General features: G+C 44.5%; 1 protein-coding gene and 1 long non-coding RNA gene across 2 annotated transcripts in view; both read left to right on the top strand.

Annotated features, from left to right (window-relative positions):
- The window catches only part of LOC106585677 (small G protein signaling modulator 1), a 70,168-nt gene that overhangs the window by 35,826 nt on the left and 17,926 nt on the right, over positions 1–16,416 (top strand). Inside the window, exons 9-18 of the mRNA XM_014172141.2 lie at positions 6,007–6,131; positions 6,703–6,770; positions 6,978–7,141; positions 7,529–7,658; positions 9,763–9,889; positions 10,450–10,514; positions 10,733–10,878; positions 15,262–15,390; positions 15,474–15,665; positions 16,116–16,187. Of these exons, the coding sequence (XP_014027616.2) occupies positions 6,007–6,131; positions 6,703–6,770; positions 6,978–7,141; positions 7,529–7,658; positions 9,763–9,889; positions 10,450–10,514; positions 10,733–10,878; positions 15,262–15,390; positions 15,474–15,665; positions 16,116–16,187 (1,218 nt within the window). The remainder of the gene's footprint in view (positions 1–6,006; positions 6,132–6,702; positions 6,771–6,977; positions 7,142–7,528; positions 7,659–9,762; positions 9,890–10,449; positions 10,515–10,732; positions 10,879–15,261; positions 15,391–15,473; positions 15,666–16,115; positions 16,188–16,416) is intronic.
- On the top strand, positions 2,296–4,197 carry LOC123730397 (uncharacterized). The gene is made up of 2 exons (XR_006761770.1): positions 2,296–2,999; positions 3,426–4,197. It is a non-coding gene; the product is annotated as an uncharacterized lncRNA (long non-coding RNA).

Raw genomic sequence — 16,416 nt, 5'->3', positions numbered from 1 at the left:
ATGAGAATATATTTTATATTAAACATTTTCAAAGTAGCCACCCTAGGTAAAGAGAAATGACAGTCCATCATTACTTTAAGACATGAAAGTCAGTCAATCCGGAAAATGTCAAGAACTTTTAAAGTTTTTTCAAGTGCAGTCGCAAAAAAACATCAAGCACTATGATGAAACTGGCTCTCATGAGGACCGCCACAGGAAAGGAAGACTCAGAGTTACCTCTGCTGCAGAGGATACGTTCATTAGAGTTAACTGCACCTCAGATTGCAGCCCAAATAAATGCTTCACAGAGTTTAAGTAACTCCACATCTCAACATCAACTGTTCAGAGACTGCATGAATCGGGCCTTCATGGTGGAATTGTGGCAAAGAAACCACTACTAAAGGACACCAATAAGAATAAGAAACTTACTTGGGCCAAGAAACAAGAGCAATGGACATTAGACCGGTGGAAATCTATCCTTTGGTCTGATGAGTCCAAATTTGAGATTTTTGGTTCCAACCGCCGTATCTTTGTGAGAGACGCAGAGTAGGTGAACAGATGATCTCTGCATGTGTGGTTCCCACCGTGAAGCATGTAGGAGGAGGTGTGATGGTGTGGGTGTGCTTTGCTGGTGACTGTCAGTGATTTATTTAGAATTCAAGGCTCATTTAACCAGCATGGCTACCATAACATTCTGCAGCGATACCATCTGGTTTGCGCTTAGTGGGACTATCATTTGTTTTTCAACAGGACAATGACCCAACACACCTTCAGGCTGTGTAAGGGCAATTTGACCAAGATGGAGAGTGATGGAGTGCTGCATCAGATGAATTGGGCTCCACAATCACCCAATCTCAACCCAATTGAGATGGTTTGGGATGAGTTGGATCGCAGAGTGAAGGAAAAGCAGCCAACAAGTGCTCAGCATATGTGGGAACTCTTTCAAGACTGTTGGAAAAGCATTCTAGGTGAAGCTGGTTGAGAGAATGCAAAGAGTGTGCAAAGCTGTCATCAAGGCAAAGGGTGGCTACTTTAAAGAATCTCAAATATAAAATATATTTTGATTTGTTTAACACATTTTTTAGTTACTATATGATTCCATATGTGTTATTTCAAAGTTTTGATGTCTTCACTATTATTCTACAATGTAGAAAATAGTAAAAATAAAGAAAACCTTTGAATGAGTAGGTGTGTCCAAACATCTGAGTGTCAGAATCACTCTGTACCAGCTCGGCTCAGTCCAGTCCCACATCCTGTGTTATCATTTATTTGGCAACATTCTTTTCCATAGTTGCATATTTTGATATAGCCACAGCAGTCTTAAAATGGACTGTTACCTTAAATGCAACATTTAAGATGTTAAAACATTTCAACTCCAATTGAACTCTGGGACATTTCCTGACATCTTATTTTCCTCTCTCTCTCTCACTCCAGTTGTTCTCAGGAGACAGGTCAGTGTGTGTAGAGAACACATTTGACCAGGTGGAGTCAGGTTTCTACTCAGGAGACAGGTCAGTGTGTGTAGAGAACACATTTGACCAGGTGGAGTCAGGTTTCTACTCAGGAGACAGGTCAGTGTGTGTAGAGAACACATTTGACCAGGTGGAGTCAGGCTTCTACTTCATCGCATTGGACCACTACGCCAACGAGGCAGAGGACACCAAGTTTGGAACAGTGAGTCACCAACTCATCTTATGATTTACACATCGCACCACCTTCCTCACCCTTCAGTGCCCTACTTTTGTTTATCTTTTTACCAATGTCTATGGATTGTACAAGTTGGGACTTGGACTCCATATTACATGTAATTCCATCTCCTGTATTGTTCTGCCCTCTCTATATATTGTGCTGATGCACCACTGTAAGAACCTGGAGATCTTCACTGGTTCTGAGGGAGGTGACGTGGCCACAAACAGTGCCTGGGACACCTTCCAGTGCTACCACTGTCTGGAGAACTGCCAGAGGGTGGTCAAGACATCTGACTGGAGAACAGCCAGAGAGAGGGTGGTCAAGACATCTGACTGGAGAACAGCAGAGGGTGGTCAAGACATCTGACTGGAGAACAGCCAGAGAGAGGGTGGTCAAGACATCTGACTGGAGAACAGCCAGAGAGAGGGTGGTCAAGACATCTGACTGGAGAACAGCAGAGGGTGGTCAAGACATCTGACTGGAGAACAGCCAGACAGAGGGTGGTCAAGACATCTGACTGGAGAACAGCAGAGGGTGGTCAAGACATCTGACTGGAGAACAGCCAGAGAGAGGGTGGTCAAGACATCTGACTGGAGAAGCAGCCAGAGAGGGTGGTCAAGACATCTGACTGGAGAACAGCAGAGGGTGGTCAAGACATCTGACTGGAGAACAGCCAGAGAGGGTGGTCAAGACATCTGACTGGAGAACAGCCAGAGAGAGGGTGGTCAAGACATCTGACTGGAGAACAGCAGAGGGTGGTCAAGACATCTGACTGGAGAACAGCAGAGGGTGGTCAAGACATCTGACTGGAGAACAACAGAGGGTGGTCAAGACATCTGACTGGAGAACAGCAGAGGGTGGTCAAGACATCTGACTGGAGAACAGCAGAGTGTGGTCAAGACATCTGACTGGAGAACAGCAGAGGGTGGTCAAGACATCTGACTGGAGAACAGCAGAGGGTGGTCAAGACATCTGACTGGAGAACAGCAGAGGGTGGTCAAGACATCTGACTGGAGAACAGCAGAGGGTGGTCAAGACATCTGACTGGAGAACAGCAGAGGGTGGTCAAGACATCTGACTGGAGAACAGCAGAGGGTGGTCAAGACATCTGACTGGAGAACAGCAGAGGGTGGTCAAGACATCTGACTGGAGAACAGCAGAGGGTGGTCAAGACATCTGACTGGAGAACAACAGAGGGTGGTCAAGACATCTGACTGGAGAACAGCAGAGGGTGGTCAAGACATCTGACTGGAGAACAGCAGAGTGTGGTCAAGACATCTGCTGCTACTTCCTCTTAATTGTGTCAGCTCTGCTGCACCTGAGCGCTAAAGGTATGGCACCACATTTCCAACAGTCCTGTATGCTTAAACATACTTGTAAACTCATTGATGTGTTTCTTAAAGTGGCAATCAGCAGTTGAAACAATAACAAAGCGTCCACCGAGCCCCTGTTTCGTTAAAAAGCTGAGGGATGGGGCTGGAGAAATGTAACCACTCAAATTCATAGACAGAGCTATGGGTGCATAGGACTGACCATCGTGCCTCCTAAAACCCAACTGGAGGAACGACCCAAGGTTCGTCGCCTCAGACATCCTCCAACGGGTTTTGAGAAGGATGCGAGTAGAGAGGAAGTCAGGAGTTGAGCAGAGATTAATTGGGACATAGCTCATGTCATTGTTTTAGATGTAATCTGATGTTGAATGATACATTTATTCTGTTTGCACGTATATCTTTGTTCTACTTCTGCTCTTTCCACAGATGGCTCTGGCTTGCTGATAACATCTGATCTGATGAGACTCTTTATGCAGTTTGACTCCTACTGATTGTATTCAATAAAACTTCCAATGCCAAATTGAAATAATTTGAGATTCTGTAATTGATAGACAATAGTAGTTCCCAATCACATAATTACTATAAAACAAATGTTTTCCTCAATTCACTGTTTGGTGACTGCATGGTGTTGTTTTGTCCTCAGTCCTCCTTTGAATGCGGTGTGTACTGATTCAGTTCTAAACGACCATCATCGAGTCCATCCTCACCTCCTCCATCACTGCAACGGATTGTCCGGTCTGCTGAGAGGGTCATTGGCTGCCACCTGCGTTCCATCAAGGTCTTTCATGACTCCAGGGCAAGGAAGTGTGCAGGAAAGGTTATCGCCGACCCCTTCCACCCCATCTTCCAAAGACTCCCCTCTGGCAAACGGTTCAGGTCAATCACAAACAAAACCTCCCACCACCTGAACAGTTTCTTCCCCGTGCGATGGCCCTCACCAACCGTCCACCTGGTCCATGATGATCCTCTCATCCATGGACTTCATACTCTGCATTATTCATTCACGACTATGCACCTTGCACTATCATCCCAGAACTGCGCATTGCTCTTTGCACATCTCTTACATGCAGAATTTATAACGTTGATTGTTTAGAACATTGATTATTTAGCGTTCATAGTGTACATACTGCATGTTTCAGAGTCAAATTCCTGTACATGCAAATGTGTTTGGTAAATAAAGCTGATTCTGACATGTTAACCTGAGTTTAGCTGGTTTATCATGCAAGTTTATGTTCTATTATTTGGGACTGGTTATGTACTGGGTGAACTGTAGCAGATTCTCCCCTTTGTGTCTTCATATAATTCAAAATCCACTATGTGTGTGTCCTTGAGCTTAATGCCCTAAATAGTGGCTCCTGCCTGCAATTAGTGGACTCGTTTTGTGGTGTTTGCTAGAGCTAACTGTCTGCTTTTCATTTTACAGACGAACGTTGCTAGCTAACGTTAGTACGTAGATTCCACTCAACTCAAGGTATAGTATACCTATTATAATGTATTTCCCAGTTCATTTGGTTATCAAGCTGCTGGGTTTCCCCAGGTCGTTTGGCGCTTACTACTCAAGCCGGTTAGCAAACTAAGCAGACTGCCCTACAGTGCATCGCAAACAGAAGGCTCGAAATAGCCAATCACAACACTGGACTGGCCAATGGCAGGAATTTGTAAGTTCGTCCATCACTCCAGTAAAAGTGACCAATGTAAGGTTTTAGACTCGCCTTTAAGCCTGCCCAAGGAACGCACTCGAGGGACCCGTCCTCTGGTCTGTCGACCACATTTCTTCTCTCTCGACTCGGTGTTTGCTCGCGTAATAATGTTTCATCTTGCTCGCGCACGTTCGACTTTTGAATTGGATTTAACACCATACAGGTACACCCCCTGGACAGGAAGCTAGTCAATCGCAGGGCCTAACCCCAGTCTATCTCCTTAATGCTGAGTGCCAAGAAGAGACACGTCACGTCCCATTTTTATAGTCTTTGGTATTCGGCCTGGGATCGAACTCCCAACCTTCCAATCTTAGGGCAGACATTCTAACTACAAGGCCATTGAGTTGGTGAAACTGTAAAAAACAAACAAAATAAGAGGGGGAAAAATTACTTTCAATATTGTCTCTGTATACTCTTATTAACAGTTATTAGTTATTAATGAATAGTGTGTCTATAATATTTTTTTTTCTTTTTTTTCAAATTCTCGTGCCAATATCAGTTTTTTTTAAGTCCAGTAGTTTATATTTTTTTTCTAAGAGATTGTCAGTTGGATATGCTCTCTGCAAGGTTTTGTATATCTAACCTATCATATGAATATCCTTTTCTGACTCCAATTGGATTCCCTCAAATTGCTCTGATGTCCAAAACATTTCAAATAGAAATGTATTGATATGAAACTATTAAGTTGCATGTATTTGAAAATATCTACATTGGTCAGTCCAAAATTGCTTTTTATTTCTGTCATGGAAATAAATGTATTTCCTATTACCAAGTCATTTATGGTTTCTATGCTTTTTATTTTCCATGTAGACCAATTTATCAGAGATTTCTGAAAAGCTATCCAAGGATTGTTCCATAAGGTTGTGTTTTTAGGGAGTGATACTGGTTCTTGTAGAATAGATTTAATGACTAAAATGTCAAATGTAAATGTTCTTCCATATTGTTATAATGTTCTTAACTATGACGTTCTTAGCTTTATCCTTAGAAAATATACATGTAAAAAGATCCTGGGGATTAGCATGCACATCTTAAATATGTACCCAATGTTCTACTTTAGTGCATTTAACTATATGTCACAAGTGGCAATTTGATACAATTCCAAGTCTGGAAGGTTAAAACCACCACCTGACTTAGGAAGATGTAAAACACTCCTTTTTATTCTATGAGTTTTATTTCCCCATATAAAGTCTGTTATGATGAGTATACTTTTGCAAATAATGTCTTCGGTGGGGTAATTGTTATATCATTTCTTCATAGTTCACTTTAGAAAACATATCCTCAAACTATTATCCTTTTTGGCATTACAGAGGGATGACATGGAGGCTATCCCAGGATACCTGTCTCTCCACCAGACCGCTCACATCATGACGCTGAAGTGGACGCCCAATCAGCTGATGAACGGCTCTGTGGGAGACCTGGACTATGAGCACAGGTGTGGAGAGCGATTCACTAATGATCATATCTCTCACTTATGTACATCAAGATGGCACAACAAGGGGATGACTGTTTGTAGGAACACCATACACCACCTGTGTGTTTAAGTTGATGTCTACAGTTGGTGCAGCGGTTCAGTATGACTAAATCATGCAGCGTGTCTGTCTGAGTGTTACTCAGGAGGGCTCTGTGTCCTGAGGTCAACTCTGGAGAGGGGAATATGATGAGGGTTGTTTGTAGGGGCAGCAGGGGGACATGTTCAAGCATACTTCAAAGTAACTAGTCATATCATTTTAGTGACTTTGGTTCTTAGCCTGTGGTGTTGTTTGCTATGTCTCAGTTAAACTTTAATTAAAGAGCACTTATGGGAGCAGCAAACACTCTACCTACTTATGCAAAATACCGAACCCCAACTTTAATCATTTCTACATTCAGTAACACAGACCGTATTCAGAGTTCTGCACACACCAAGTAACACACATATCCCTATGGCGATCTTTATCGTTCAACTCAGTGTGACAAGGTGAGTGATGTCTCAATAACCCCGGCTTTGATTCCATCTCTTTCAGTGTGTACTGGGACTACGCTATGACCATACGTCTGGAGGAGATTGTTTATTTGCACTGTCATCAGCAGGGTAGGTCCACCAATGGAGGCTAGTGGAGAGAAACATTGGGAAGACAGGCTCATTGTAATGTCTGGATTGTAATCGGCACATCTTGTATGGAGCTCAACTACTTGCTACTGCTATCAACGACAGCTAGTTCTGGTTCATTTACAGAGTTGTTCATATCATTTTTTTATATTTAAAAGGTTCATAAAAGGTATAAATTATTCTCTGCAGTGGACACCGGGGGCACGGTGGTGCTGGTGAGCCAGGACGGCATTCAGAGACCCCCGCTGCGCTTCCCCAGAGGGGGGCACTTGCTCCAGTTCCTCTCCTGCCTGGAGAACGGCCTCCTGCCCCACGGCCAGCTCGACCCTCCGCTCTGGTCCCAGAGGGGAAAGGTCATTCCTATTTCATTTGATTATTAAAAAAAAGACCAATCTTGAGTTATTTTAGCCCAGGTACATGTGTTAGTACATGTGTTAGATTGCTTAAAGCCTATATCATGTCTACTGGGCAGAATAAATAATGAACCCCCCCCCCCTCCCACACAAGGCTGCTTTAAGCCAGACCTTATTAAGTATAGCTTATATAGGCAGTCCTTCTGTTTCATGAAAGTGTGGATGTTTTACAAATCTAGACTATTTAAAGACCCTGTGCTATCAAAATCTTAATTTAAAAAATGTCTTAATTAACAAAGAATGCTGTTAATCATTTTAGATTTTGACAGTTTGTCATATTTTTTGGGCATTTACTGTATCTAACATTCCCCTAATTTCTGACTACAGGGGAAAGTGTTCCCTAAACTGAGAAACAGGTGTTCACAGGGATCCTCAGACTCCGTGTCTGATAAGGAGGAGGACGAGGCAACGGACTATGTCTTCCGCATCCTGTTCCCCAACAGCCAATCAGAGTTTGGTAAGTGACCTCAACCCCTCCTCCATTCGTGTGATCACTTCAGGTGGCCACGGAGTGATGTGTTTTGTTTAAAAACAATCCAACTGTCCTCATTGTCCATTCCAGTGACTATAACCCACCCTCCCCGTCTTCCCCCGGGGGCTCCTCTCCTGTCTCGCTCCTTCTCCCTCCACCTGAGAGGACAGCCCCCAATCAAAGGGAACCTGGTGGTCCCTAAGCGCTCCTTCAGTTGTCCCGAAGACCCCCTATCGCCCACCACAGGGAACAGCTGTAACGTTACCACACCTCAGCTCCTCCTTCAGTCTGTCGGTCCACTTGCTTTGCTTCAATCACTGCCTTGCCCTCTGTCTCCTTCCTGCAAAGCTTACAAATGAGTCCCCTAATCAAGCACTCTCTGTCCTCTTTCCTTAACCTCAGTCCCTCTTGGACAATAGGTGGACGATTGACTGGCCATGGGCCTTCCAATAGAAAAAACACAGCGTTATGTCGAGGTACACAGTGGTTTACAGTAGTAGAAAAAGCAAATGTTGAACAAGCAAATTGTCATGCTTAGAGACGAATTCTAACTTCAGATGCACACACTTAACATAAACATTTTGTTTTAATTATGCCTTGACGTCAATGGAAGATTTGCCTGAGAACTTGAGTTAGTATGTGCCCATAAAGAGAATATAGAAACATAAAGACCAATAAGAATGTGTCCTCATTACCATCCCTTGATCCCCCAATTGTCATTGTTGTTGTGCTTGAGTTGCTCTCTAACGCCACCTCTATGGCAGCTATTAACACTTCCTCAAATCAAGTGACAGATCTTGCCCAATCTGTCTAATTCAGCTGTGATCGTGTGTTGAGAATCATCTCCAGAGGTGTCCAAATCATGACGGGACAATGTGATTCTGGCTGGGTGTTTGAACCTGTGCAGTTACAGTATAGCACAGAGTTTCAGACCAGGGTCAAATACATATATCAATGTAGGATCTTTATTTGATAAAAATCAATAAATAAAAAATGTAACCTTTATTTAACCAGGCAAGTCAGTGAAGACAAATTCTTATTTACAATGACGGCCTACACCGGCCAAAGACTGACGACACCGAGACAATTGTGCACCGCCCTATGGGACTCCCAATCACGGCCGGTTGTGATACAGCCTGAATTCTAACCAGGGTGTCTGTTGTTTGAAACAAATCAAAATATATTTCATATTTTTTATATTCTTCAAAGTAACCACCCTTTGCCTTGATGACAGATTTGCATACTCTTGGCATTCTCTCAACCAGCTTCACCTGGAATACATTTCCAACAGCCTGAAGGTGTGTTGGGTCATTGTCCTGTTGAAAAACAAATGTATGCCTTGAATTGTAAATTAATCACTGACCGTGTCACCAGAAAAGCACCCCCACACCATCATACCTCCTCCTCCATGCTTCACGGCGGGAACCACACGTGGAGATCATCCGTTCACCTGCTCTGCGTCTGACAAAGACACGGCGGTTGGAACCAAAAATCTCTAATTTGAACTCCTTGGTGTCCTTTAATAGTGGTTTCTTTGCAGCAATTTGACCATGAAGGCCTGATTCACGCAGTCTCCTCTGAACAGTTGATTATGAGATGTGTCTGTTACTTAAACTCTGTGAAGCATTTATTTGGGCTGCAAGCTGAGGTGCAGTTTACTTTAATGAACTTATCCTCTGCAGCAGAGGTAACTCTGGGTCTTCCTTTCCTGTGGCGGTCCTCATGATAGCCAGTTTCATCATAGAGCTTGAGATGGAAAGAAATTCCACAAATTAATTTTTAACAAGGCACACCTGTTAATTGAAATGCATTCCAGGGGACTACCACATGAAGCTGGTTGAGAGAATGCCAAGCGTGTGCAAAGCTGTCATCAAGGCAAAGGGTGGCTACTTTGAAGAATATAAAATATATTTGATTTGTTTAACACTTTTTTTGGTTACTACATGATTCCATATGTGTTATTTCATAGTTGTGTTGTCTTCACTATTATTCTACAATGTAGAAAATAGTAAAAATAAAGAAAAACCCTGGAATGAGTAGGTGTGTCCAAACTTTTGACTGGTGTGTGTGTGTGTGTTCTGTGGTGCAGTGGCCCCAGAGCTGATGGACCAGGAGGCCAACATCTGGCAGCCCACAACCAGGAAATCCTCCTGCTCGTCCTGTACCCAGTGCAGCTTCTCAGACAGAGGGCCTCCCAATGGGTGCAACCATGAAAGGTCAGAGACAGACACACACACTGTTGGTTACCCAATTATCATCCCTGGCCTTTACCGATCCCACTGACCTGAGAAGGATACAAGATCCCCAGACCCCGGTTCAAGTACTACTTGAAATCTTTCAAATATTTTGGTATTTTTCTTTAACCTGCCTGGAGTGCCAGGTGGACAGGATACGCACTTTTTTGACTTTTCTATTGGTTCCATTGCAATAGGCACGCTTAATCAAGCACATATACAGTATTTTATATGATTTCAAATAATATTTGAACCCAGGTTTATTACATGTTGAGACTGTAGTGCATGCATTTATCTCATCGTTTGAAATGTGCTGTTTTATTACGCAATTACGGTTTTGATGTCCTTATGAACAGTGAATGGAGAAGGACATCTATTTAATTCATTAATTCATTTGAGGTAATATTTCATAAACAATTGGTAACGCTGGACAGTTACTTTAAGATGTTCTTGTGAATGGAGAATAGAGACTGTTTGACATGTTTAAGACAAGGTGGAGCCAATATGGAGAACCCTGACTTGTGTGCTGTTTCCCTTTGCAGAGCCCCTTTGAAGCTGCTGTGTGACCAAATGAAGTATCAGATCATCTCCCGGGCTTTCTATGGCTGTATGTGATTGTGAACACAAATCTTGTATCTTCTGTCCCCCTAGATGATTTGCAACGTTTTGCAACAGATTTTAATTTAAAGCAGCTCATCAATTAGTCTAGCATCCAACTATTAATTAAATGTCCGATGTGTGATGGCCTTATTTAGATACGGTATCACGTAAAATCTCAGAATGTCAGAAGGATCATTTGATAGCGGTTGTGTTTTTGTATTCCAGGGCTGGCTTATTGTCGTCACCTGTCCACCGTACGTACACACCTCTCGGCCCTGGTCAACCACACTATCGTGACACCCGACGCGCCCGGCGATGCTTTAGGGGGCCTCACTGCCGAGGTGTGGCAGAGGTTCCTTCAGGACTGCACCGTAAGCAGCATCACTTTAGTCATCACCACACACACACACACACACACACACACACACACACACTGTGCAGTACCAGACAGCCCAAACCCCCTGGCGACGAGATGCACACGCACGCACGTACACATGCACACACACATACACTCATCTGTATTCATCCGTTAATCATCACATTGCTCACACATTCTTAGTCACACAACCAGCCGTATGTAAGCGTGACTAATGCCCTGCCTGTCAGCGTATCAACAGCATACATTTTCATTGGAGGGATTTTGTTAAATAATCAACCAATGGGAGGGATTCAGTTGACTTATCGCTTTAGTTCATCCATGTTTGTCCAATCTGTGTTTGTAGAGTTCTACTGGCTGTAGTCAATCTTGACATTTTTCTCACAGTTGTAGTTAAGTATTATTCATTATTAAACAGGGGATTGGGGCCCCCACTGGCATCCAGTGGTACACAACCATTCTGCACGTTGATTGATCAAATCAAATCAAATAGTATAGAACAGGTGCGCCGAATACAACAGGTGTAGACCTTACAAGCCCTTCACCAACAATGCAGTTTTAAGAAAAGTAAAAGTTAAGAAAAGATTAACTAAATAAACTGAAGTAAAAAAATAAAAGAGCAACAATAAAATAACAATAACAATAATGAGGCTATATACAGGGGGTACCGCTACCGAGTCAATGTGCTGGGTACAGGTTAGTCCAGGTAATAGAGGTAATATGTACATGTAGGTAGGGGTAAAGTAACTATGCATAGATAATAAACAACTAGTAGCAGCAGCATAAAAAAGGGGGGGGGTGGTCAATGCAAATAGTCTGGGTAGCCATTTGATTAACTGTACAGCAGTCTTATGGCTTGGGGGTAGATGCTGTTAAGAAGCCTTTGGGACCTAGACTTGGCGCTCCAGTACCGCTTGCCGTGTGGTAGCAGAGAGAACGGTAGCTAGAGTCTTTGGCAATTTTTAGGGCTACTGAAGGGATACTGGTGAAGAATTTAATAAGCCACTGGCTTCCTCTTTTGTTTTTTTATACACGTACAGTACCAGTCAAAAGTTTGGACACACCTACTCATTCAAGGGTTTTTCTTTATTTTTGCTATTTTCTACATTGTAGAATAATAGTGAAGACATCACAACTATGAGATAACACATATGGAATCATGTAGTAACCGAAAAAGTGTTAAACAAACAAAATATATTTTACATTTTAGATTCTTAAAAGTAGCCACCCTTTGCCTTCATGACAGCTTTGCACACTCTTGGCATTCTCTCAACCAGCTTCATGAGGAATGCTTTTCCAACGGTCTTGAAGGAGTTCCCACATATGCTGTGCACTTGTTGGCTGCTTTTCCTTCACTCTGCGGTCCAACTCATCCCAAACCATCTCAATTGGGTTGAGGTCGGGTGATTGTGGAGCCCAGGTCATCTGATGCAGCACTCCATCACTCTCCATCTTGGTCAAATAACCCTTACACAGCCTGTCGGTGTGTTTTGGGTCATTGGTATGTTGAAAAACAAATTATAGTCCCACTAAGCGCAAACCAGATGGGATGGCGTATCGCTGCAGAATGCTGTGGTAGCTATGCTGGTTAAGTGTGCCTTGAATTCTAAATAAATCACAGTGTCACCAGCAAAGCACCCCCACACCATCACACCTCCTCCTCCATGCTTTACGGTGGGAACCACACATGCGGACATTATCTGTTCACCTACTCTGCTTCTCACAAAGAAATGGCGGTTGGAACCAAAAATCTCTAATTTGGACTCATCCGACCAAAGGACATATTTCCACCGGTCTAATGTCCATTGCTCATGTTTCTTGGCCCAAGCAAGTCTCTTCTTCATATTGGTGTCCTTTAGTAGTGGTTTCTTTGCAGCAATTTGATCATGAAGGCCTGATTCACACAGTCTCCTCTGAACAGTTGATGTTAAGATGTGTCTGTTACTTGAACTCTGTGAAGCATTTATTTGGACTGCAATCTGAGGTGCAGTTAACTCTAATGAACTTATCCTCTTCAGCAGAGGTAACTCTGGATCTTCCTTTCCTGTGGTGGTCCTCATGAGAGCCAGTTTCATCATAGCACTTGATGGTTTTTGCGACTGTACTCCGCATTGACTGACCCTCATGTCTTAAAGTAACGATGGACTGTCGTTTCTCTTTGCTTAGTTGAGCTTTTAACAAATAGGGCTATCTTCTGTATACCACCCCTACCTTGTCACAACACAACTGATTGGCTCATATTAACTTTTAACAAGGCATATGTTCATGTGAATGTTTTGTGCCAGTGTTCATGGGAACATTAGTGTGTTCATGTGAATGTTTTGTGCCAGTGTTTATGGTAACATTAGTGTATTCATGTGAATGTTTTGTGCCAGTGTTCATGGTAACATTAGTGTATTCATGTGAATGTTTTGTGCCAGTGTTCATGGTAACATTAGTGTATTCATGTGAATGTTTTGTGCCAGTGTTCATGGTAACATTAGTGTATTCATGTGAATGTTTTGTGCCAGTGTTTATGGTAACATTAGTGTATTCATGTGAATGTTTTGTGCCAGTGTTTGTGGTAACATTAGTGTATTCATGTGTGGATACTGTACAGTATGTTCAGCTCTTTGGTACGCCAGACTCCATCAAACGCTCAAAACTAGTAACTGAAAGAAAACAACTGCTACTGGTATTTGAACTGGGTCTGTACGTAGGGCTTTCTATATCTGTGTGTGTTGTGGCTCAATGACTCAGGCCTCTCCCTCCCCTCTCTCATTCCGTTATCTCCTTCCCTGCTCTCCTTCCCTGCTCTCTCTCCCTGTTCTCTCTCCCTGTTCTCCTTCCCTGTTCTCTCTCCCTGTTCTCTCTCCCTGTTCTCCTTCCCTGCTCTCCTTCCCTGCTCTCCTTCCCTGCTCTCTCTCCCTGTTCTCTCTCCCTGTTCTCCTTCCCTGTTCTCTCTCCCTGTTCTCCTTCCCTGTTCTCTCTCTCTGCTCTCCTTCCCTGCTCTTCTTCCCTGCTCTCCTTCCCTGCTCTCTCTCCCTGTTCTCTCTCCCTGTTCTCCTTCCCTGCTCTCTCTCCCTGTTCTCTCTCCCTGTTCTCCTTCCTTGCTCTCCTTCCCTGCTCTCCTTCCCTGCTCTCTCTCCCTGTTCTCCTTCCCTGCTCTCCTTCCCTCTCTCCCTGTTCTCTCTCCCTGTTCTCCTTCCCTGCTCTCTCTCCCTGTTCTCCTTCCCTGTTCTCTCTCTCCCTGTTCTCTCTCCCTGTTCTCCTTCCCTGCTCTCTCTCCCTGTTCTCTCCCTGTTCTCCTTCCCTGCTCTCTCCCCCTGTTCTCCTTCCCTGCTCTCTCTCCCTGTTCTCCTTCGTTGCTCTCCTTCCCTGCTCTCTCTCCCTGTTCTCTCTCCCTGTTCTCCTTCCCTGCTCTCTCTCCCTGTTCTCCTTCCCTGTTCTCTCTCCCTGTTCTCCTTCCCTGCCCTCTCTCCCTGTTCTCCTTCCCTGTTCTCTCTCCCTGCTCTCTCTCCCTGTTCTCTATCCCTGTTCTCCTTCCCTGTTCTCTCTCCCTGCTCTCTCTCCCTGTTCTCCTTCCCTGTTCTCTCTCCCTGTTCTCCTTCCCTGTTCTCTCTCCCTGTTCTCCTTCCCTGTTCTCTCTCCCTGTTCTCTCTCCCTGTTCTCCTTCCCTGTTCTCTCTCCCTGTTCTCCTTCCCTGTTCTCTCTCCCTGCTCTCTCTCCCTGCTCTCTCTCCCTGTTCTCCTTCCCTGTTCTCTCTCCCTGTTCTCCTTCCCTGTTCTCTCTCCCTGTTCTCCTTCCCTGTTCTCTCTCCCTGTTCTCTCTCCCTGGTCTCTCTCCCTGGTCTCTCTCCCTGGTCTCTCTCCCTGTTCTCCTTCCCTGTTCTCTCTCTCCCTGTTCTCTCTCCCTGTTCTCCTTCCCTGCTCTCTCTCCCTGTTCTCCTTCCCTGTTCTCTCTCCCTGTTCTCTCTCCCTGTTCTCTCTCCCTGTTCTCCTTCCCTGTTCTCTCTCTCCCTGTTCTCTCTCCCTGTTCTCCTTCCCTGTTCTCTCTCCCTGTTCTCCTTCCCTGTTCTCTCTCCCTGTTCTCTCTCCCTGGTCTCTCTCCCTGCTCTCTCTCCCTGTTCTCCTTCCCTGTTCTCTCTCCCTGTTCTCTCTCCCTGGTCTCTCTCCCTGTTCTCCTTCCCTGTTCTCTCTCTCCCTGTTCTCTCTCCCTGTTCTCCTTCCCTGCTCTCTCTCCCTGTTCTCCTTCCCTGTTCCCCTCTCCCTGGTCTCTCTCCCTGTTCTCCTTCCCTGTTCTCTCTCTCCCTGTTCTCTCTCCCTGTTCTCCTTCCCTGCTCTCTCTCCCTGCTCTCCTTCCCTGTTCTCTCTCCCTGCTCTCTCTCCCTGCTCTCCAGGCCTATAAGGAGCAGGAGCTGTTGCGCCTGGTCTACTTTGGTGGTGTTGACCCTTCATTGCGTAAGGAGGTGTGGCCCTTCCTCCTGGGCCACTACCAGTTTGGCATGTCTGAGGCTGACAGGAAAGAGGTTGGTGTCACCCTTGCCATCGGAGGTCACCACCAAACCCCTTGATCTCCGACCCCTGACCCTTGCCCTGTGACACTGTGCAGGTGGATGAGCAGGTGCGGGCGTGCTACGAGCAGACCATGAGCGAGTGGCTGGGCTGCGAGGCCATCGTGCGGCAGCGGGAGAAGGAGCAGCACGCTGCGGCACTTGCTAAATGCTCGTCCATCTCAGCCAGTGTGGATAATCCAAGCACTGTGCAGAGGATGATGCACCGTGACTCCAACGTCAGCAATGAGGTGACACACACACACGGCCGCCTGCCCATGCGCACACATTATTATTATTTTTTAAATGTTATTTCACCTTTATTAAACCAGGTAGGCCAGTTGAGAACAATTTCTCATTTACAACTGCGACCTGGCCAAGATAAAGCAAATCAGTGCGACAAAAACAACAACACAGGGTCTGTACATAGTCTTGTGGCACACAGGATAGCCGGGAAACCAACATGTTGTCTTGACCAACATGTTAGCTCTCCAACGCCTCAATAATATGAAACTACAAAGCATATTGTGTAATGTTAATTTGAAGCACCAATAATACACTGCCTTTACGACAGTTACATATCATTACATACAGGCCTACAGAATGACTTGTCCACATTAGTATTTTGTATGGATAGTGTTGTTCCAGGGTTTATTGACCTGTTTTCTCCCCTGCTTGTTCTCTGGTACTACTCATGCCAGTCCTCCCAGAGCTGCAGCTCAGACAGACAGAGCCTGGCTCGCTTGCAGAGTGACTCTGACAGCAGTACCCAGGTACCCATCTAGACAGAGATCCTCTTAAATATATAACATGTTAAATGCATTCCATATGTAATTCTATGCCCCTCTACACATAATTAACAGTAATGAATTATTTATAATTGATTAACAATAAGAATAATAACACACAGAGAGCTGAATATACACTCACTTGTATACACAAAGGCTACTTAGTCTCACAGGACTGAAAAGGGAACTATAGAACAATGTCCTGAGCTTACCC

The sequence above is a fragment of the Salmo salar genome, chromosome ssa24 (assembly GCF_905237065.1).
Source record: "Salmo salar chromosome ssa24, Ssal_v3.1, whole genome shotgun sequence".
NCBI classification, from domain to species: Eukaryota; Metazoa; Chordata; class Actinopteri; order Salmoniformes; family Salmonidae; genus Salmo; species Salmo salar.
Note: the sequence above shows the minus strand (reverse complement) of the source record. Positions and strands in the feature narration are given on the sequence as shown.